Source organism: Rhipicephalus microplus, chromosome 10 (assembly GCF_043290135.1).
Source record: "Rhipicephalus microplus isolate Deutch F79 chromosome 10, USDA_Rmic, whole genome shotgun sequence".
Taxonomy (NCBI): domain Eukaryota; kingdom Metazoa; phylum Arthropoda; class Arachnida; order Ixodida; family Ixodidae; genus Rhipicephalus; species Rhipicephalus microplus.
In genome coordinates, this window is record NC_134709.1 from 32,002,536 (window position 1) to 32,027,193 (window position 24,658).

Below are 24,658 nucleotides of genomic sequence, written 5' to 3' on the forward strand. Positions count from 1 at the left end.
ACTGCAAATAAACTGATAAACTCTCACTCAGCCAAAAAACAGCAATGTTAGACAAGCTCAATGTAGAAAAGCAGTGGCTAAACTGAACACTCTGGTCGCAATGCTCGAGTTGCTTGAACACTAAGGCTTCTCACTTACGTCGCACCACCAAAAAAAAGCACTGACACAAAACGTGAGGTTACCAGGCACCATAAAAGTTAACTTTGTACATGCTTCATTGTATGATATGCCATTAATTGCTAATTAACACATGTAAGCTAAATAAGGACAGCTTGCAAACTCCTATCACCATATCATGTTTGCACTTTACAAGATCGGCATATGAATGGGCTCACTACGCTAATAGGCTTAAAGTACTGACAAATAATAGGCTTGAAGTACTGATAGGCTATCGTAAATAAATCAAGGAATCAAAGTACCAAGTAACTTGGATTCCATGACATATGGCCAATGTCTCAAAAATCCAGGTTTGGCTTGTGTAAATGTTTCACTAGCACTAAAGTAACAAACAGAATACAACAAATGAGCATGCACTAAATGCAATCGATATCCATTTAATGGACACTCAGCCAGTTCAGCGACTGTTGAACAGCCAACAAAGTAAAGTGTGCGTAACCATGTCCATTTAATTTAGCTTGCTAAGCACATTGTATGTTTCACCGTGGTCCTATTATCCCAGTGAAAACATTTGCCATCACAACATAATCTGAATAATAAATATTTAAATAGGAAAGCATCACATCATTGTAAAATGTCACAGTATATTGTGTGATAAGCTTGTTTCATTCTGTACACAATCAACATAAATGGGGGCCTATAAAAATAGAAAATGGATTTGTTTATAAAGATTGCTTGCGAATAAGAAATTTCAGAAGTAATACAACAGGAAAGACTGAGTGTATGATCTAATATAACAAAGCACATTAGCCTAGTTCACCTTAGTCAATGCACAAGTTGAAGCTGTCTTCACATTCTGTTAAAGCTATTCAGAGGAACACTAGCATATTTAAAAAATTCAAGTCTGAATAGCTGCAAGAGACATGCGGGGACCACTTCTCAATGTGTATGAAATACAGTGATCTAGCAAAATTAGCAAAAAATAACTTATATTAGTGTCCTTGTCAACATAGTCAAGCCAGATGCTTCCTAGTCAACAGCAACACATCATTGAAAGTAACCTAACATCTCTAGGTCAGTCCAGAATTGTATATCACAACACAACGTAAGCATTCCCTTTCTAAAGTGTCGAGTAACATGAACAAACACTACCTAGGAATGCAGTGCTGTTCCTAGTCCTCAAAAACACTTGTCTAACAAAGGTCGAATCTATGTACATTATACAGGAAATCGCTGGTTTTGAAAAAGGTAAACACTTTGAACCCACTTTTGGGAATTCAGTCTTGGACCATCGCGGCATTTGCTCCCGAAAGAGGTGAAGCTCGATGAGAAATTTTTCCTCCAGTGAATCGCTGCACGAGTGCGTGAGGCACTGCAGGTTTTTCAGTTCAACTCTACGCCACGTGCAGGAATCACTCGGATCCCCGCTTCTTCTGCCGACCGAACACTCCTCTTATGATCAGTCGGCAATCTGTCCAACTACGTAGTCTAGCAAGGGTCTCCCTGTCAAAGGCCCATGATCTTCTCGTTATAAGGGGTGAGGAGGTGCAACGACCCATTCATGCCGTTGATGGGCTTGTGCTGGTCGGCCGTTCTTATCAGAGGATTCAGGTCCTGAGATGACACGGGTAGTGCCTTCCTCGCTGCTTTGTTTGCATCATACTTTGCCTGTTGGTCATACGAAAAATTGCAAAAGTAAAAGAAGATTAGAATGTCACAGCACTTGAGGCATTTTAGGTAACGAAGGTTTAGAGCTTTATCTATTCAGCCTCAGATACAATGACATGTGCCAAGCAAAAGACCTTCACTCTTCCCTAATAACTCCTTCGAGGCTATATTCAAAATGATGCTTCTATGAGCGACCTGGTATTTACTATTTAGGTATGAAGGATGTGCACTGTGAATGCAAGTTATGAAAACTATGTACCTTACAGAGCAAAATGAGTGTCACTCAAATGGATGTTAGTGGCTATAAACACTGCATGCTGCTAGACACAATCATTATCACATCTGCAAAAAATATATATATATATTTGCCACTAAGTTTGCAAGGCAAGTTCATTCACACTGGACATTGAAAATTATGAAACAATTCAGAGTATCTTCAATTGGGATGCGATGAACTTATATGGATCACTTATGGTTCTTTAAAATCCATGTAAAATCATGTTTTTGCAGTTCACCTAAATGCAATTTATACCACCATGGAACTGAGCTAGCTATCACTAACAGCTGTGCAGGGGTGTAGCCAGAATTTTTTTTCTGGGGAGCGGATTCAGCAACCCTCCACCTGTGCGTGTTTGTATTATACGTGCTTGTCAATATATACAGTAATGAAAAACTGAGAAATTTTGGGGGTGGGGGAGTTAAGCCCCCCCCCCTCCTTTGGCTACACCACTGCTGCCATATCCTGGCTGTGGCGGCTGCATTTCCGATGGAGGCGGAAATGTTGTAGGCCCGTGTGCTCAGATTTGAGTGCACGTTAAAGAACCCCATGTGGTCTAAATTTCCAGAGCCCTTTACTACGGCGTCTCTCATAATCATATGGTGGTTTTGGGACGTTAAACCCCACATATCAATCAAACAACCACTGCTGCCATGGTAGCATAGTAGGTCAGGTGTCATACTGATAAGCTTGAGGATACATGACTGTTTTCTTGCTTTACCAGATGCCTTTGAATAACGGATGAAATGCAAGAACACCATTGTATATAGTATACTTAGACTTAGGCGCATGCTGAGGAAACTAAGGTGGTGGTGAAAATTAATCCTGAGTCCCCCACTATATTATGCTTTCGGCACACAAGAACCTCAAAAATTTTTATGCTAGTGACCTACCACCCTGGATCTGGCCAATAGACCAGAAAAAAGTGTCAAAAGTACAACAACAACAACAACAAATAGAGAAATTAGAAAACAGATAGAAAGTTAGCATCAAGAAAATATTGAGTTAACAAGCATCAGTCATCATCATCACCAACAGTTAAGCAACCTGAACCTTGGTATAAGCTACGAGAAAACAACTTGCAAAGGTGCATTGATTTCTCTTCAGTTTGACTGATCACAAACCTTAGTTGTGAAGAAGAAATCCTGCCCAAAATAGGCTTAATGAAACTGTACATTTTGGGTACAATGTATGTTCGACAGACCACAAACCTTAGTTGTGAAGAATAAATTTCTCCAAAAATAGGCTTTATGAAACTGCTGTACATTTTGGGTACAATGCTAGGTTCTGTCTCATGCCGGACCATTCCATTTTTATCTACACTTCCTGTGTTTATTTTAACCTCATTCCCCACAAAGCTTCTGTCCTTCCAAGCCAAAATCATAAATACATCCGCTGCTTAGAATACAAGTGTTAAAGTTGTTACAAATCACCGAACGCGCTAGGCGATTGCGCCACGGAGGCAGTCTGTTACAAATCACGCTCAAACAGCTCAGACACATATGTTACAGATACATAATACTACATGTTTAAATTTCTGAGCTTCCTGCTATTTTCTAAAATAGTGGCCACTTTAAATCCAAATAAATTATTGTAACATTAGTTATCTTGAAGTATAAAAACTGGCCATCTATAAAAAAAAACAACTTGCACAATGTTGTGGGCAGTTAAAAAAGTAACATTGTTTCTTATTTTGACCTTCAGTGGTTCAAGAAAATGAGTAGTTTGAAGCCCATCCTTGAAATAATTATGAAGTCATCAACGCGCTTATGCAGTTAACTGCCTCGCATGTATCAGATGGCCAGATAGTTTTTTGCTTGTTGATTTATTCGAAAATTTGGTCTTTGCAAGCATTTTTAAAGTTTCGGTGTTTACATTTCCAGAAAGCCTTTTTTTATATCTGCATTGGCTGTTGATGCCAAGGTCTTTACAGTTTCAGCACAGGATACACTGAGCGTATATGAGGACTCAATTAGGTCTGATCACAGCATGAAAGGAATGCATCACAAGAAGCGTGAGTGCTGATTGAAAAAAAAAAAAAAAGTGTCAACTCGTCTAGTCGCACCTTGTTGTAGCAGAGGACGCCGAGTACGGCGGTGAGCATGCCAAAGACGTTGAGGGGCGTCACGGGGTTGTGAAGCATGAGCAGCGATATGGTGATGACGGAAATCCGCTTGGTTGCATTGCAGACCGAGTAAGTGAGCGGCGAGACCATGTTGAGCACCGTGAACGCAACCAGGTTCTGAGCAAAGTTGAGCGCCCCGTCCACAAAGAGCAGCAGCAACACTGTGAATCCGTCGGACTGCCTGAACTGCGGTGCAAGGAAGAAAGAATGCAAGCAGCTATAGTTGTGAAGGGTCTTTTCGTAACACATCCAAACGAGATTTCCAAACTATTCATTTCCGAGAGCGTCAAATACAGCACACTCTCGTTTCATAAAATCTGAAGGCACCAGGGAAATATGTATTCGGCAGGAGTCCCAATTACTGAGAGATGTACGGCAGTGCAGAATACAAGCCCAAAGTCTTAGTACAACAGGCGGTTGTTCCATTTAAGTAGCAATTCCATTTAAGAGATTTTCGCTTACTGAGAGTATACCGTATACACGCAATCCAAAAGTGATAGAAAAGGAAAAGGTAAAGTAATTTTGATTATAAAGAATAACTCGGACAAGGCCCAGGCGAGAGCACAGAAAGCATGAAATATTTAAAATAACATAGTTCATGGCCACCGTACTTGCATGTCGCTGAGGGGTGATACCAACGCAGCACAAGTAAAATGTGTCATTGAATATACACATTTTACGGTCATACTTTTTTGCGATCAAAGATAGTTAGGAATATCGAATGCACATTTTGGAATCGACGTGAAGTTAAGGCTTATGTTAAAACACGGTATGCAGTGATGCTACCAAGAACTTCTGATTTGGAGCAATTCCCGAAGCAGCAAGCTTTTCATTTTGGAGCCCTTTGAAGCAGCGAAAATTTCCATTCCAGAGAGCATTGGAGCAAGTAATTTTGCATCTGTGAGCCCCCTGGATCAGCTAATTTCACGTTCGAAGTTTGAGAATTAAGTTGCATTTACGTTGAGATATTAGAATAATTCTTATATGCTACCAAATGCGAAAATTGACTCGGCATCGGCGGATTGTTGTGGCATCGGCGCCCACACAAGTGACGCAAAAAGTCATCAGGCGATGACGTCGTCAAGTGACATCACGATACACTCAAGCCTCGATGTAATGAACTCAGATACAATGAACTATCAATTATAATGTAGTAGATGAAGAATAGCCGTGCAATAAATACAGCATTAGACACATACCATTATAACGAATTTTCGGATATAACGAACATATTGTTGCGGGTTCGCGGCTATGCAGCTATGCGGGCGGTGCGAAGAAGAAGACGACGACGTTTTTGGGCTGTTCGAAATACACAACGGCTGCCATCTTGACTGCTGGAGTACTTTTCTACTCTAAAGTAGTAAATACATTCGCAACATTTTGGTGGAGGTGCTGGGTACGACGCAAGACGGAACTTCGAAGCGGACGTGTTCTCGACTGCCCGACCATGGCAACAGAAACCAATTCTGCCGCTCCTGTTTCAGCCGCGACTCCGGCGCAGCCTGTACAGCCGGTCGTATTGACGCAACCGCGCGACCCTGGCAACTTCTGCGGCACCGACCATGTTGACGTTGACGACTGGATTCCGAAGTTCGAGCGGTTTGCAGCAGTGTACCGGTGGGACCCTACGATGATGCTCGCCAACGTTGGCTTCTATCTCTGCGGAACAGCTGGCGCGTGGTTCGAGGCTCATGAAGCGGACATAACCAGCTGGGATACTTGCAAACAGAAGCTTCGTGACCTGTTTGGTAAGGCCGTCGGACGCCAGCGGGCCGCTTCTAAAGAACTCTCTGGTCGGGCACAAACTACGACCGAATCATATGTCACCTACATCCTTGACGTTCTCGCCCTTTGCCATCGTGCCGACCCCAACATGTCCGAGGAAGACAAAGTAAGCCATTTACTTAAAGGCATTGCAGATGATGCTTTTAACATACTGGTTTCCAAAGACTGTTCCACCATTGATGACATCATCAAAGAGTGCCGCCGATTCGAAGAGCTGAAGAGTCGCCGGGTCGCCAAGAATTTCTTGCGACTTCCGAACACGGCCGCTACGTCATCTTGCGAGGACCTTCAGCCGCCATGCAGTCAACCACATAACAACGAAAGTGTGGTTCGCATCGTTCGTAGAGAAATCGAGGCCGCGTCTCCGTCTTTTCTGACCCGCCCATCTGATGATCGACCAACGATCTCGTTGATCCAACAGGTCGTGAGAGAGGAGCTGGCAAACGTTGGGCTGCAGCCTGTGTGTTCGTTGACGGAACCTCGGGTCAGTACCATAGCGCCTTCTCCTGCACCAGAAAGATTCCGCCGCTATCGTGATCCTGCTCAGTGGAGGACACAGGACGACAAGCCTATATGTTTTCATTGTCATGGTGTAGGACACATCTCCCGCTACTGTCGTTTCCGCACGTATCCACCTCGGTCGTTTCCTGGCTATCGACGTGACGACAACCACCGGCCCCTGCAGTACAGCGCTCGTGACGATGGACCGTACAATGGCACTCCTGCGACACCAGTCCGCCGGTCCAGCCGTTCGCCGTCCCCGCATGACCGTCGCTCCAGGTCACCTCAGCACCGCCGCTATTCGTCGCCCCACCCTAGTGGACGCCCTTCTTCGGAAAACTGAGCAATGCAGCTCCCGGAGGTGACGCTGCATTGGACTCCCGACCTGAAAACCCTCTGCTGACCTTGACTACGGACAAGAACCTGCTTGATGTAGAAGTGGATGGCCTTCCTGTTACTGCCCTTATTGACACCGGCGCACATATTTCAATTCTGAGCTCTGACCTCCGTGCACGATTAAACAAGGTCCTTACGCCGCCAGAGTCCCTATTTGTACGTGTCGCTAGTGGAGCGACCCCGGCTGTGCTCGGAATGTGCACCGCGCGTGTGAGATTCGCCGACCGCCAGACGTCCGTTCTATTCCATGTTCTCGCTCACTGTCCACATGACGTCATCCTTGGACTCGATTTTTTGTCCGACCACTCCGCTGTAATTGACTGCTCAGCCGGCGTCGTGCAACTTGACTTGCCTGCGGCCACCGAAGAGTCGAAGATGGTACAGAACAAGCTTTCGTGCGCTGAGTTTGTTCGCCTCCCACCCCAAGCCCTAACTTGTGTCACAGTTGAACCATATCCCAGTGTTCCGGATGGGGATTACGTGGTCTTTCCCTCTCCCGGTGTTTTATTGGCCCGCAACGTTTCCTCCCCGTACACCATATTAACTGTCACAGCGAACAAGACGTGCCTTCCTCTTCTGAACTTCGGACTCAGCCCTCAAATCCTACCACAAGGCATTGTTCTCGCCACTCTTTCACCGTCACACGAGTGCCAGATCTCATCAGTGTCACGTGAACTGGCCACAGTCGCCTCGCCGAACCCGCATAGCACCGACGCAGCCAAATCTACACGGCTCAACAATGTAACTAAGATGATTGCCTCAGACCTCTTGCCGTCTCAGGTCAAAGACCTCACTGATCTTCTCACGAGCTATTCGGACATATTTGACTTTGACGGTAGGCCCATAAGTCAAACATCGCAAGTCAAACATCGCATTAATACCGGTGAAGCAGCTCCAATTCACAGGCGTCCCTATCGAGTGTCACCATCAGAACGCCAAGTTATCCAACAGGAGGTGAATAAGATGCTCACAAAAGGCATCATAGAGCCCTCATCGAGTCCGTGGGCGTCCCCTGTAGTCCTAGTTAAAAAGAAGGACAATACCTGGCGTTTCTGCGTGGACTATCGGCATTTAAACAAGGTCACCAAAAGGGATGTCTACCCGCTTCCTCGTATTGATGATGCCCTGGACTGCCTTCATGGCGCAACCTATTTTTCTTCGATAGACTTACGCTCCGGTTATTCGCAACAATATTTCCTGTTCGCAACATTCGCAACATTCGCAACAATATTTTCCTGTTAAATGCAACTTTGTCATAAAGAGGATTGAGTGTATCACTATGACACTGTCGCTAAGTCAAAGTGGGTCGATCACAAGAGCAGTGAAAAACCAGGTGAGGTGCGGAAAGCTTGTGCTGACTCTGACCTTGGAGGCAATGGTAAACCCCGTTAGGGGCAGAAAGCTTTTAGAGGAAGAGCGAGCGATAATCAATACATTGACTGAGAAAAAAGAATCAAATGGCTTTCACGTATCAGTATTTTCAGGTGAATGCACAAGGGACCCTGTGAGTTTGTTTTATGAACTCCTATAAAAAGCTACATAAGTACACTCAGATCTCATTATAACGAAGTTTCATCTTACATGTCGATAAGTTTGTTATAGCTGCAAATTTATTATACAGGTATATTCTTAACACTATATCTATTGCCAGACTATTATTCACTTACTTCATCATAACCAATATTTCGTTATATCCGGGTTCGTTATATCAAGGTTTACGAGTATCTTGATCTATTGTAAATCTCATGGAAAAAAATCGCTCCAGAGCATTCGTCATTTTTTTCTATTATACAGTAATAAGGGTATCAGGCAAATGAACGTTGTGGAATGACCTCCTCAGATTTTTTTTCTCACAATAGAAAATAAACAGAAAACCGTATTGATAAAATTGTACATTATGAAATAACATTGCAAATACAACACTGCAGAAACCAAAGTGCATGGGCTCTGACCACAAATATATCTTGATGTTATTAAAATGCTGGACTTTGGTCACTAAAATAAAAAAGAAGGAAGAAGTGAGAGCTGCTGCACGTGCTTCATGCACTCCGCTATCAGCTACGGAATATTAGGTTTTTAACTTGGAAAAACCCTTACGTGAGATGGTGCTAATGTCTTGTGCTGAAATGTACGCTTTCCGCCAATACGTGACAGCCGAAATTCAAGGCAGCATGCATTTCGGAATTTGCGTGGTCGGCGTTTTTTGGTATCCCATGAATTCGCGACACCCGGCAATAAAGGGTTGAATGAGCTGATTTATGCGTTTCTGGTACAGACAATGTCAGCTGATGAATTGCTGTCACACTGGATTGCCGCCTGTTGGCCTTGAGGTCACAAGCTACAGCAGACAGTGCATTCTGCCGTCGAGCTGATGTGCACAATGCAAGCTGTGTCAGCACAGTGCAAGGTGTTGCGGCTACATCAGAACGCATGCGTCAGCGCCGTTCCATCTGCAGAATAATCTTTGGTCCGTGGTTGTGACTCTGGTGGTCCTGAAATCAAGTTGCACGATTTGATGTGCTGGAGCGATTGCTTGTCTTAGACACACCACTAAACCCTAGACTCTGGAGCAGTTTGGCACAATTAATTTACGTCACTTTATCAGAACGGCACACTAAACCCATGTGCACTGTGGCACAGGAGCGGCATTGCAGAGTGTGCAAAGCAAAGCATTTGTTGAGCGATGCATACTTTTTCCATATATAATGCCAAACCTCACGAAACCTTTGTAGTTGTGTACAAACCACTCACAAGCCAAACTGAAATGCAAGCTTCAAATAAGATTGAAGAGATATTTATACAGTGAAGTTACAAGGACAAAGGCAACTTACGATGTTTATAGAGAGAAGAGTGGCGACAACAGGTGCATGCAAAGACAAGCGCACCACAAAGTTCACCAGTTTTTCAAAAGTGCAAAGGGTTGTACATTAACAAACTTTTATTGAAGGAACCACAGCAAAGTTACGCACCCCATTAAGCTGTCAATAATAATTGTTTGCATTCTAACTGTACCTACGATAGGCATCTATAATGCTTTCCCTTATCATCTCTTTGTTCCCTTTTTGTGCCAGCTAGCAGAGTGGCTGCTAATTTTCTAATTTGACCAGACCACCTTGTTCTCTACTGATCCACCCTAAGGTTCCATTCTCTTGAGATCTATCCTGTAATTCAAATAGTCATCACTCATTGGCTCTATTGGCATCAGCTATTGGCATTAACTTGGCAAACCCAACTCTAATTTTTCCTCGTAAAGTCAACTACAATATCATGTATGCATGCGCTTTTTAGTTTTAGTATTATTACGACTATAACTTTGAACTCAGTCACTCAATGTATGGTTTGTAAGCTTGTAATTTTGAACTTCAAGTTCCTGTCCTGCATGATGGTACAGGTAAAGTGCAATCATTTGTGTTTCTTAATGTCGAATATCCCAATTATACTGGAAATTACATTGGCAAATCTTCCACAAACGATGTCAAGTGGATCACCAATTCAATTTCTAGAGCATCTCCCTTCTTATGAATTGGCTTGAGACTGGTGACATTCATACAGTCATCATAACACCTGGCCTCTTATGTTATTGCTATTAGCAAAAAGCGTGCCTCGGGTACCTACCAAGGAAGTGTCTTTGCTAAAACGGCGTGCGTCAAAGAGCAGCCACACAGGAATGAAGAAGATGAGCGCCAGCCTCGCAAAGGTGTGCAGCAGGCGCAGGTAGTGAGCATTTGTGTCTCGAATTACCTGTACCAAAAAGAAGAGACGACGTCAAAACGGCACCAAGTTACCCCTACAAACCTCACGCGATTCGAGTGTGCTGCACAAAGCTTCAAAAGAGTTAAAGGGGCCCTGCAACACCTCTTGAAGATGATCGGAAAGTGCTGCCGATTGTTAATTCAGGTTTCTGCAAACAGATGAGCCAGACATTAAAGTGCAGCTTGTGGTATGAACTCAAGGAGCATGTGCCAGTGGGGCTAGTTGCAGCGATATTCTGTACTACGCTGAAGAATTCCCATTCAAGGACATGAAAATTTCCTACTTCGGTGATTTTTCCCGGAAAACGCTGACGAAATTCCCAGCACGTTTCCCTGCACAACAGTACTAATTTCCACCCCCATACACGCACACACATACTATAAATAGACGTGTCTCATGTACTGGCGACTTTTGAAATCATGACTAGCCCCTCCACTTCCGCACTACAAAAGCATGACTTTATTAATTCATATAATGTTAGTACACTGCACATTGTTCAAGTCTAACACCAATAGTGAACTAGAAACCGCTCCGTGTAAATATCAGAAACAAATCTCAAAGGCTATGCTTGCGTGTTACATGCACCAAAACCAATTACAGCAGATAAGGCACACTGTGACCGCTAATTATCAGTCGTCATAGAAGAATTGAACCATTCCTGAAATTCCCTGCAATATCACGATTTTCTTTGGCCCGAATGACAGGCGAAAATTCTCTGAAAAAGGAAAAGTTTCCTGCACGGAACATCACTGGCTAGTTGGTAAGCTATGGTAAGATATGTGCTGGTCTCGTATGCTTCTTTACTCATGTGTCCTGTGTATTTAGGCATATTTTTATGTGTCATGGCATGGAATTTACAATGAAGTTTCAATGTCAAGTACAAATGACTCGCTTTTTTCTCTACAAATGATGCTATATACTCCCACCCCCTAGAACAACAAAGAAAAAAAAACTGGCCAAACCCAAAGGACATAGCCATTGGCTGATGTCAGCATCATGAGCAATACAGTTACCACAGCCATAGCAACGTGCCCGTTCCATGCTCTACCAGTGTGCCTGCGATCATACGGAAAGTGAGCAGCATGCACGAAGAAAACAAGGCACAAAAACGCCAATTGTCACGAGGCACGCTAATGTATGAACATAGCATTTTGCTCCATTATCATTATAATCCTCTCCTCACCATTCCCCACCCAGTGCAGCCTTCAGCGCGTTCACTGGGAATGAAAGGAGAGAAAACGGTCTTATAGTGCACAACAAATCCCTGTAAATTCACTTGCACTTGACCGATTCTACAATATTTTGTGGCAGTCAATATGTGAGCCAATAAACTCTGATAGTGAGGTTATTTGATAATTACATGAAAGATTGTTACAGGGCTCCTTTAAAGGGGCCATGTAACACTTTTTTCAACATGGTCAATAAATGCGAGCCAACCGTTAGAGTGCAAAACACAGCCTGGAATTTGCAATTGTTTTATAAATCAGCTTAAATTTACTCCTCTCTATACATGATGCTCCGTGCTCCAATGAGCATTTCATATACCTCAAGTCCACGGCCATTGGCTGATTTAAGATCGTGAGCTCCACAGTTATTGCGCCCATAGCAAGAGCTCGCCACTGGCCTGCGTGCGCTCACTATTTCTTTGCAGGTTAGCGGCAGGTTCAAAGAGCAAGCGAGAAAACCAAAATAATAAATACTGAAGAATATGATGCATGCATGCCTTCATGTCATCCCTCCTTCCTTAGTTTCCAGCGCACTCGTTGAGACGACAAAAAAGGAGAAGCAATTATAGTGTGCGACGAACCTCCAACTCTGCTCATACTTCATGAATTCTAAAATTTTTTTGCGTTGGCCGATTTGCAAGGCAATTTACTTCACTGAAGCCATTTGATGGTTACTTGGAAAAGTTTGCAGGGCACCTTAAACATTAACGAGAAAAGTACTTAGAGATGATATCAAGCAGCCAGTAGAAAAATGCAACATCATGTGTTGTTACCATGAATCTTCCTTTATGCACAGAAACAATGCCAAGTATATATTCCAGAGCAATAAAACTTCAAAACTTCGTATGACAAAAAGAAGTCAGTAAGCAAGAAGAAAGCAGCTGGTGCAGCATGCGCCAGAAACTAAGAACACATTGTTTTGTACCATGACGCTGCAAATTTACGATTTAGTTAAACCAAACATTGTTGACACGCATACATAACACACATAACACATAACACCCCAGGAAATGTTAATGTTTATACAAGATGATGTAAATATATGATAACGAAGCACTGCAATGTCATGAAATTTCTAAGAAAGCGTGTGATTGGTACCATAATTAAATTTTTATAAATTTTACATGCCAAAAGGACAGGGCGATTGAGGCATGCCATAGTGAGGCAACCTTGAATCAATTTTGACTAACTGAATCTCTTAGATGTACAACTACATTTACAAACATGGGAATTAAAAAAAATTATGCTCCATTGAAATGTAGAAATCAAACATACGGCTTTGTACATAGCAGCACACCGCAATCACTAAGCTCCCATGGTGGATGATTGGAACAGCAAGCAAGAACACATATGATGGCATCTCTATCTGTGTAGTAGTACACTAAACAGCTTATTTGGATTTCACTATACTGAAAATACTGTCCAAATTAACCGAGTGCCAAATTATTAAAAGTATCAAGAATGCAATAAACAAATATCTAGTTTACTTCACTTCTGTGAGGAATACACATAAATGCAGTGCTTATTTTGTATTACATCAATGCAAAAGCTGCAATTTTGTTATTTGCCACTTTTTTCACAATGTGGTTGCGGCATAGGACCCCTGTGTCTTAAGCTGCAATGTGCTATGAACCGATACCTTATATACCTACCAACATGATCATGGATGGCGACAGCGCCTTTCTGAAATCCCATGGCCATTACTGGCTGCCCACGAATGCCGTTTTTGTTGCTTTACATTGCATACTTGTAGTGCTTCGTGCTTGGTGCGCTTTGAAGGCCATCCGTACAGACCAGCTTTTGGTCAAATATGACTGAATGAATGAGTTTGGTGCCATTAAACAGTCTCTGGTGCTGCTGGCCGGAACCAGAGAACTAGTCTTACCTCCATATTCACAAATGCTTCTCGATTCGAATTTCAATGTTCACTTGACAAAGTTGAGCACTGCAGCACTGTTTGACTGGAAATGACAATGCGCATCTCAAAAATCACTGCACATCATCGCTGATATGGATCGACTTGCTCTGCATAGAGACGGCGCTGACAACGACTTTTTCAAGTTGAGGTGGAGCGTTGAGTGAAAGGACATTCTAAAACACAGGGGTTAATTATCTGATTTTCTAAATTAATGAGTGACAAATTAATAAGATTTTCCTGTATCAGGTAGCTACCCAAATGTCTTCACAGGTCAGTATATAGAGCAATGGCACAAAGACAAACATAGTAACCTTCTTTGTGTATATGTTCTGAAGAGAGAAGCCAATGGTGGATATCAAGGCGCTGATCAAGCCAGTCATGTCGAAGGATATCTCGGTCACAGTGGCAACCATGACTCCAATGATAATGGGCAGTAACGATGCATAGACCTGCAAGTATTGAAGCACCGATATTGGGAACTGAACACTAGGCATCACAAAAATTTAATTTGGAGATGACATGACGAGAAATATAAATTTGCTGAAATTGCATATCATGTGAACAGTGGTCATTCATAGCCACCAACATTGAAACACCAGGAGTGTTTCCTAATAAATTGGCAGTGTTTTCAGAGCCATAGTGTACTGGCACCAGTGCTAAACATTGTACAGACTTAGACGCACAGCACTGTGAAACCTGCATACAGCTCCTGCTTTCACTGCATCAGATGTGCTTACCGCATCAGGTTATCATATTAGGGCTGATAATAAGAAATTGAGCAAGGTACAAGGTGTATAGTTTAAAGCAAAAAAATATATAACACAGCACTTATTGCTACTACACATTTGTTGGCGATGTCTGCGTCACGCTGTTGGCTTAACCATAGGTACAGTCTCTAAGGTATGCATCACAAGATGCTTGTAAGGGCCATAAAGATTAAGGCTGTTAATATTGAGCCCACCGAACAGGTGATTTGTGCGATTGATAGTTCCTTAATCACACTAATTGTTAATGAAGTCCTCTATGTGCAGTTGTTGCAGGTATCCAGTATGTTACACTCGTGGTCAATCCAGACAATCTTCACTTGTTAGCACACATTTGGCAAAGCCTGCATCGACCAGCCCTTGTCTACAATACCCGACCAGCCCTTGTCTACAATACCAAGTAAACATCCCACGGCTGGCCTTCCTAGACTTTGTGCAGAAGAGAACGACAGCTTTCTGAAAGTGGCATATTCTTGCAGGCTTTCGTAACAGACAAATGTCCTTAGCTTCAGCATTTACGGCCGCATCACAGATGGGACCAAATGAATAGAACAGACGATATCTATTGCCTCTAACTGTAGTGTAAATTTCAGTGAACTGCAGTAGACAAAAATTTGTCTTTTCCATCAGAGGAAACAGGATCATGGACGAGAACATTTAATTTTCTGGCACTTGCAAACAATTAAAACATGTTGTCATCAACATATTATAGTCTGACATTAACTACTCTTTAAATTAGAGGTTACTATCTTGGCCTTCTGTGGCACTTCATTAGAATGACCGAGATCAGTGGCCCTTCTATGTGCATCGCAGTGGCGTGACTTGGCTACAGTAACAATACACTGATGAGGCAAAAGGAAAAAAAAAACCTTGATCTGAGGCACAGTGCGCGTTGCCTGCATCATGTCACGTAAAACTTTTCTTTCACTAAATCGGTTATAGATCCGCTGCAATAACACAAAAGCAGCTTGCGAAAGCTGCACTGCTGGCATCTGCGTCAAATTTGTACTACAAATCATAACGCCATGCGTCAGTTGTTGGCCACTGCCCGCAAAACCAACTGTGATCAAGCTCTGCTGTGATCACAGTTGATGATGTCTGTGATCAAGCTCTGCTGGACAAGTCCTTTAATGATGAAATAACACGTGCATTTTCCCACTACATTATGCGTCGCCTGTAAAAGAGTGCCAAGGTTTTTTTACTAGACCTTTGAGTCTTTTAGTTTTAGACAAGAGTGGACGGAAAGCAGTAAAAGTTTTCGGACTGCAAAGCGTTGAATATTACTTTACTAGACAACATATGCACTTGATGGTTAATGGATAAAACGCATATCCCGGCAAATCAGCTTTGAGATATGTTTTGACATGCGCAGACGTGGCCTAATCACAAGACAATTTCTAGCAGTTGAACTAACACACAAATATTCGGACTTTGCATCGCTTTCAGAGAGCTGCAAAGGCAGACTTTCTGTTTCAGTTCCAGCATCATGAGCATCTTTTTCCATAGGTTTTTCATAATGTACCTACTCCTATTACACGCATAGTGTTATGTGTGAAGACCGCATTATGCCTAAACTAGCTGAAACTATATTACTGGTATCAAAGTTATGTTGTAGCTGTCTTTTTTTTTTAATATATCCAAGAAGAACAATAACAACCAATTGGCTGTTGCGCTGAAACAAATACTCCGAGTGGGTCTCGCCTGCTAAGCCCACCTAAAAGTTTACACATAGGATGCGTGAGATTTCACAGAAATCTTGCACAGCAGCTGCAATCGCATCTGTCTGGCTGGACATATGATCACAACCGAGTGCAACCTTTATCAAGCAATAACTTTTTTTCTCATACGCTACTGCATACACATAGATGTACCAGATGGCTGCGAAGTGCAATAAATATTTTTTTGTTTTGAAGGGCGCCTTGAACTGCAATCGCATCTGTCTGGCTGGACATATGATCACAACCGAGTGCAACCTTTATCAAGCAATAACTTTTTTTCTCATACGCTACTGCATACACATAGATGTACCAGATGGCTGCGAAGTGCATTAAATATTTTTTTGTTTTGAAGGGCGCCTTGAATGACAAGTGCAGCTGCTGTGTCTTGGAGGCATGATTGATGGCGGCCTACTTGTGCGAAGAGAGATCATACCGAACTGAAACATATGTACCATCACATCTTTTATGGCTGAGGACTCAATGGCATTTCCTCACGATACAAAAGCTTCAAATATTCTCTGCCACTGCATGAGACAGATCAATAAAAACAAATATGTAAAGATAATAGCAAAACCTGCCTGTACACATAGGAAATAAACCAATTTCCTGAGCACAACTACTTATATTTCTTTCTCTGAAGAACTGACAGAAACACACAAGATAAAAAGAAGTGTAAAGAAGGAGTACAGTTTCCTTGCTAATTTTAGCTATTGCTTAAAGCGCTGAATTATTCTTTAAGAATGAGCGAATATTTTCAAAAGACAACAATGCCAGTATCAAGTTTTTAGATGGTCTTCCTAGGCATTTGAATGTGATGAGTCGAATCAGGCAAGATTTCTTTAAACATGAAATGGAATGCAAGCTGGTCAACTAATACTACTAGCTTTTGAATAATAAAATGATGAGGCAGCATGACTAACTAATCATGGCATCAGTTTTTCAGTTTATTGTGTGGTGAAAAAATTGTTTAGCATGATTGACTGACAACAATTTTTTCTTTATCAGCTCTACTTATAACACAATATTGTACGAAATATCACTGTTTTTCACACTACCACACGTGCAGTTACTGGACATCTTTTCTTCCCAGGGAGCTCCAGCCTAGCTCACTCCCTTAGCCCGGAGCCTCTGGGTTCCAGGCAACTTTGTCCCATCCTTGCAAAGTTAATCATCATCATCAGCCTGACTGCGTCCACTGCAGGATAAAGGCCTCTCCCATGTTCCACCTGTTAACTTGGTCCTGTGCTTTCTGTTGCCAATTTATACCCGCAAACTTCTTAATCTCATCTGCCCACCTAACTTTATGTCTCCCCATAACCCGCTTGCCTTCTCTTGGAATCCAGTTAGTTACCCTTATTGACCAGCGGTTATCCTGTCTATGCGCTACATGCCCGGCCCATGTCCATTTCCTCTTCTTGATTTCAACTATAATATCCTTAATCCCCGGTTTGTTTTCTAATCCACTCTGCTCTCTTCTTGTCTCTTAAGGTTACACTTACCATTTTTCTTTCCATTGCTCGCTGCGTCGTTCTCAATTTAAGCTGAACCCTCTTTGTAAGCCTCCAGGTTTCTGCTCCGTAGCTAAGTACCGGCAATACACAGCTGTTATATACCTTCCTCTTGAGGGATAGTGGCAATCTAGCTGTCATAATTTGAGAGTGCTTGCCAAATGTGCTCCACCCCATTCTTATTCTTCTAGTTACTTCAACCTCATGGGTCGGCTCGGCGTTTATTACCTGCCCTAAGTAGACAGTCTTTTACAACTTGAACACGCTCTGAAAAACGGAGGAAGCGTCAAAGCAGTGAAGAGAAAACTTGGGATAGGCAAAAATCGGAAATATGCACTAAGGGACAAAGAAGGCAAAATAACTACCAATATGGATAGGGTAGTTAAAATAGCAGAGGAGTTTTACAGAGATCTGTACAGTAGCCGGGACAACCACAACCTTAATACTCTAAGAACTAGCAGTAACTCAGATGACACCCCACCAGTGATGATAGAAGAAGTCAGAGAAGCCTTGGAGAGCATGCAAAGAGGAAAAGCTGCTGGTGAAGATCAGGTAACATCAGATCTGCTGAAAGATGGAGGACAGATTGTGTTAGAAAAACTAGCCACCCTGTTTACGAGGTGTCTCCTGACAGGAAGAGTACCAGAGTCTAGGAAGAATGCTAAAATTATCTTAATACATAAGAAAGGAGATGACAAGGACTTGGAAGAATTACAAGCCGATCAGCTTGCTCTCTGTAGTATACAAGCTATTTACAAAGGTGATTGCTAACAGAGTTAAGAAAACATTAGAATTAAATCAACCAACGGAACAAGCAGGATTTCGAACAGGCTATATAGCATACGAAGTTTGAGAAAATTTAAATGATCCAATGTTATGAAAACACGAAAGATAAATAGTGGAATTTATTACGTCACGTGCGGAGTTTACGGCACGACATTTAAAAATTAAACTTTAACTTTGATTTTTCCCGCTTATCACAAACTTATGGCAGTGAAACTCGTGACATTAGAGTTCCCAAAGTGCAGTTTATCAATCTCAAACAACTCATTGTTTCTCTTCAGTGTCCCTTTAAAGGGCGCCTAAATGTCGCCACTAAGCATTGAACCTATCAGAACTTTGCTCATTTCAGCCACATGCTGCTATATCCCCTTGAACCATTGAAAACATGCATAATGAAGCGAAGTAAGATGATCATACTTTATAGTCATGAGAGACAAGACAGAATGGGCATGCGAATGCACGGCAAAGCAGGGTCAAAGACAACTCACAACTGATATTTCTCGTATATGAACCAATGGATATCTTATTTCCTCGTGAAGTCATGCTAAAGGGCCAGTAAACAACCCCGAGGTCCAAAAATCGTTATGAAGAGAAATATGTGCATGTTTACTTTGTAAACATGCCGACGCAAGAATTTTGCGAATACGTGCTATATTAAGGAAGTTACGGAGGTTAGAACATCGGTTTCAGCTGGTTTCAAATTTTTGCGCGACTTCGCCACCCTTCTCACTCACATAGAGGGGAAGGCCTAGCCCGTCGTCCTGATTCCGCCCACGAAGCAACGCTTCTTCCCCATGTTGGTTGCTGATGTTGAGGGCGAAGTTTGTGCATGCAGGTGCTATTGAGTGAGGAATGCGCGAGCGACAAGTGCGAGGCCAAAGTTGTATTACCGCCATGCCAAGAAAAAGGGCAGTTTCGTAGCTCTGGGTAGGAGCAGGAACTGATGTTGACTTCACTACTGTTTGTTGAGACCTGGATTAGACCAATTGACGAGCTGCATGCTGTGTCGTCGCGGATAGCTGACTTTGCATCGCTGAGCAAAAGAGGAGGACAAGTCAGGCGTAGAAAAGGAGTGCGGGAAATGTTTTCCGAAACGGAGGCTATGTGTGGTGCGTAGCACTGTAATATCCAGAGAATGTGGTCACTGCGGTCAACTTTACAAATTGCCACGCTTGCTTGGGGGCGTAAAAAAAATGTCGGCGCATGTCCACTGGACCTTTCAGAGATAAGTGGTGTCACAAAGCATGCTGAAAAAGTGGGAAACGAAAGGAAAGAGCCATGCACTCATTCTTTGTATTTTCGAAGGGTATTTAGGGGCCCTTTAACCAGTATAATGTAAGTGGTAAAGATACGAAGTGTGTTCATATGCACTTTCTGATCCGCTAATAGTATTGAAATAGGCGAATGAGTTGAATCAAAACACAGCAGCACAGGTGGCATAAGCTTTAACATCCAGAAGTATGTAAGTAGCATCACGCAAACATCAAACTTTCAGGCACCAAGAAATCAAAACGCGATTTCGTGTGCTCTGACAGCGCACCGTTGAAACACAGACATCAATTACTCGCACATGTGACATTTAGGCGTAACCATTTAACTTATCGTCGATCTTTCACACACCTCTACATCATTTCTTGGCGATAAACTATGTTAAACTCTCATGCATAAATGCCCTGAAGGGAACGTCTTGTTTCACTTATGCTATGTGTGAACATGACGATTGAAATTATTCCGCACACTTTTGAGCAGAAATGAAATGGGAACAGATTTCTTTCAGCAGAGAAAGGGTTGGACACTCTGTGCATATTTTAAGAGAGCTTGAATTTAAATGGGTAGGGCATTAAAGTTATTGTCGTTATCTCTCATTTATGACATTTATAATCATACCCTGGTTATCATTTATGATTGTGGCCTTATCTTATTTTACTGTGGTTTTATAATGTGGTCCTTATTTTTATGGTCACATTTTTATGATTGCAGAAGAAGAGCAATACAGCCGAAGGGACTTATCTAGTGAATGACAAAAATTAAAAAAAAAATGTGTGCAATAAGTCCTTACCGTCCAAGTCTGCTTTTCTTTCAGAATGATCCTAGATAATACCACTGTGAATAGAGGCATGGTGGCTTTTACTGAAAAAGCAAAACGCAGAAAAAAGGCAAGATTGTCACTTCTGGTTTCATAATCTCTTTTCCGTCTAACTGCTACATGCAGAAACAAATAATAATAATAATAATAATAATAAGGAAGTAATAAGCAAGTTTACAATAATATGTTTACATTAATAAGGAATAAACTTCCTTGTAAACTTCCTTGTAATAAGAAAGTTTACATTAGTTTAGATTTGATTAAAATCTAAAATCACTAAGAACCTAGCTCTATAGCAGCCACTTTCGTTTACTACTTTTCACATCTAATTAGAAACTCAAACCTAATTATTGATAAGATTACTCCAGGAATAGAACGTGATAGGAAAGTTACTGCTTGGTACTTTTTAGTTTTTCTTTATATGCAAAAAGAATAATGTCCATGATTCATTATCGAAAATGTGATTGTCTCGTCATCATAGCAACGATTGACACAATTAAAGTGCGCTTGAAATTCAGCAGATAAAGAAGCATTCATATGCTAAAAAAGATTGCTGAATACACACATTGTTCTTAAAAGGAGAAATGCAGCAATGTGTAGTTTGACTGCCCCAACCTTTCACTGAAAAGAACAATTGCAAAATGCACATGCTGACCGGAGACCAGTTTCCTGTTTGCCTTTAACTTTTGCAAATAATTCCTGTAAGTTCCATGAATCTCAGTTTAACATGAACTATATGCATTGTCCAATATGAACAAATTCCCCCACCTGCCAAAACATCAAGCTGTAATGACCAGTGGCACATCATTAACAAAAACCTGCAACAACTTCCAGATGTCTGTCTTTTGATAACGTTAGGATATTCACTATTTATTCACTGAATACAAAAATGAAGCTGAAATCAGCAAGTCAGATGGAATGGCTAAACTAACTTCGTGAAAACAAGTATAGGGAACAAAGGCAAGCTTTGACAACTGCATAATGATTGTCGCTATCGCGTTTTCTGTACTTAGCTCAACTGTGTGCATGTTAAACAACAAAACGAAGCTTGTTAAACAAAAATATAAACAAACAAAAAGGTTGGCACACAGCTGTGCCCGTGAGCACGACGTACAGCCATCACGTAGTTTATCGCAGCTGGGTTGAACAATACATGCCACTTGGAAGGATGACACGCTTAGCTGTTCTCAGCAGTTCATGTGGCCACGCGTACGACGCAAGCATATGCCACCACACTCCTACACATTGCTTTTGCATTCACCTAAAGTTTCCCTGAGTAATAGATGCACGAATGTTCAGATTTTTTGCATACTACAACATATGGGCTGCAGCAAAAAATACGATCATTTAGTTCCACAAGCACCTCCAGGAAAATACGGTCATTTCATTAGGCCGTGGCTGAGGGCCACCAGACAATTCCAAACAGTTTCAATGCACATTGTTAAGGCCAGGGGTATGGCCATGACACCAATTGAGCTGCTGCTGATACCAGCGTGACTTTTCACATAGCCGTCATCCCAAAAATTTATTATAGAGAACAAAACAAGACGTTCGACATCTTTAACAGAGTTGGTCGACTAGTACAAGTGTTGAGCCTTTAAACATGGTAAAGCATACAGTGCAGTAGCAAGTCTATTCGATTCAGTCAAGTGCTCTTGCACATAGTAACAGTACGCCGCAACTAAGCCTTCAGTTGCCCAATGTATAGTGATACTCCTTGCCAATTCCTCCAAAACAACTCAAGGTGCAAGGTAAAGGTGCCACATGGTACTGCCACGACACGATGCATCTTTCAACGTTGGAATGGACGAGTAACAAGTAACGCTTTGAGCACCTGACAATTTTAGTTCGTAGTGCCATGCAACTTTTCTGAATTAGCTGTACTCTGTTTGAACCCGATGAACACGTTGGGGTAGGTGTTCAGAAGGTATGAAGTTGAAGTATTACAATTAATTAACGTATGTCATTAACCTTTCACACCAAAGAAGACTCCGCAACTGAAAGCAATCATTAGCAATGTGCAAATCTGTGTGCGCACCTTCTCTCTTCGGTCTTTTTTTTTTGTCATTTTCGGAATACAGTTCATTTAACATTGACATTCACGAAACATTTGCTCTTCAAACTGCTGGCAGCTGGCGTAAAGTTACTAATTGCACCCTTTGGCCTCTTACTAACGTTCTTTTCACACACTTGTGTGACAGCGCGTTGTACGGCGCACAAACCTGTTCATCCATCAGCGTGGGATGTTGTTATTTACACGAACAACACCGTGCACTTCGATCTCGATCGATCGAGATCGAATCTCTCGGCCGTCGTTACCAGCTTCAAGCTTACGCAGCTTGCGCGAAGAAGCCAATCGCGATTGAAATTGAGCGTGGCATATGTAACCGGCCGTTAAGTTAGTAATCCGAACTGGTCGACCTTCTACTCATCGACCCCCAAAAATGAGAACACCGGCGAGAGATTCACCTGTGTGCGCGTAGGAGACCGGCACTTTCCACAGGCTGACGTGAGACGTCAGGGAGCTGAAGAACTTGCCGCACGCCAAGGGCACGATGCAGCGCATGTACGTGCCCCACTCAAGGTCCAGATAGGGCCTGATGCCCCACAGCGCGAACACGGGTCCCGAGTACACGGTGATGGAGAACAGCTGGACCATTGTGACGGTGAGCGGGTAGGGAAAGCTGTTGAGCACCACCTTCCCGACGACATTATTGCCCGAGCTGATGCCGTACCAGAGCACGCACAGGAGCACCACTTTGACGATCTCGCCGGTGTGGGTCGAGGAGTCCATCGTGGCATGGGCCGAGAACGAAACCAAGTGGCCACGATGTCAAACGCGAGTCCCACCGTGCCGTCGACCGCTTCTGCCGCCGCTGTCGGCAGCTGCCGCGTTACACATAACGAGGACCGCGGGTCTGTGGGCGCAACAAGCCGCAGGTGGTGAATGCAGATTTCCAACCTCGGCGGCGGCGGAGGCCGCGATGTTCCACAAAAACGCGGCGGCACTGAAGCGGCGACAGCACTGGCCACGTCGGCGAGCGATTTTGCGGCCTTGCGGCTCCCGGCTGTCCGCTCGCAACACAACGAAAATTGAAAGGACTACTTCCGGCAGCTGCGCTCTTCCGGTGTTTTTGGTCTGCTACTTCTGGTTCCGGTCTAGCAAACTAGGCGGCAACTTCAAAACCACTTCTTTGTCGAAGAAGCGTGAAATTTAGTCGAAACGGCTCGAATCAACGCTGCTGTGCCCTTGGAGTGGGCCGCGAACGCGATTTTATGACGCATGCGCAGTCGCAGCGACCGCAACGCTGCAATTTCCGCGGGAAAAGAATTCGATAGATTGAACTACCAGTTTGTTAAATTTGCATATTTGAACCGGCGCATTTTAGTTTCATTATTGTTTTTTTTTTTCTGGTGGGGGCATTGCGTGAATCTATGCAACAATCCGTCTTCTGTAACAGTTTTCTTGCTTTTCCGCCCATTCACTCAAGGAGCCAATGCTTTTTTTTTTCTTTTCTTTTCAGAGGCATGAGGGATCCACCACCATTACGTTCGCACTTGTTTTTATATGTGTGCATGAATATATGTATACACATGCAAACTTTAAAAATATCTGTATAGGAAAAGGTTAAAAAACTAACACAGCTCTATAGTAAATTTATCTTCAGGTGATGTCAAATGCCTAAAAATATAAAGTGTACCAGCGTCACTTGAAGGACTCTTGTGTACATTCATACATACCTTAAAATCCTAAAAACCCATTTCATGCATGACTTCATCGATATGTGGGGTTTAACATCACAAAACCACCATATGATTATGAGAGACGCCGTAGTGGTGGGCTCCGAAAATTTCTACCACCTGGGCTTCTTTAACCTGCACCCAAATCTGAGCACACGGGCCTACAGCATTTTCGCCTCCATTGAAAATGCAGCCGCCGCAGCCGGGATTCAATCCCGCGACCTGCGGGCCAGCAGCCGAGTAAGTTATGCACTAGATCACAGTGGCGGGGCGCCCTTTGGTACATGCCAGT

The 24,658-nt window shown here is 42.8% G+C and overlaps 1 protein-coding gene across 1 annotated transcript; it reads right to left on the minus strand.

Annotated features, from left to right (window-relative positions):
- Positions 1 to 1,325: 1,325 nt before the first annotated feature.
- LOC119181427 (solute carrier family 35 member E1 homolog) lies at positions 1,326 to 23,693 on the minus strand. The gene is made up of 6 exons (XM_037432671.2): positions 23,095 to 23,693; positions 20,599 to 20,669; positions 14,078 to 14,215; positions 10,485 to 10,610; positions 4,128 to 4,373; positions 1,326 to 1,785 (listed from the first exon to the last, which is right to left on the minus strand). The coding sequence occupies exons 1-6, from the start codon at positions 23,417 to 23,419 to the stop codon at positions 1,624 to 1,626; spliced, it is 1,068 nt and encodes a 355-aa protein (XP_037288568.2). The 5' UTR covers positions 23,420 to 23,693; the 3' UTR covers positions 1,326 to 1,623.
- Positions 23,694 to 24,658: the final 965 nt, after the last annotated feature.

Coding starts and splice junctions, on each gene's coding strand:
- LOC119181427 (XM_037432671.2), bottom strand. CDS start 23,419: ATGGACTCCTCGACCCACACCGGCGAGATCGTCAAAGTGGTGCTCCTG. Junction 20,670..23,094: donor GGTCTCCTACGCGCACACAG/GTGAATCTCTCG, acceptor TTGCTTTTTCAG/TAAAAGCCACCATGCCTCTA. Junction 1,786..4,127: donor GCGTCCTCTGCTACAACAAG/GTGCGACTAGAC, acceptor TATGACCAACAG/GCAAAGTATGATGCAAACAA.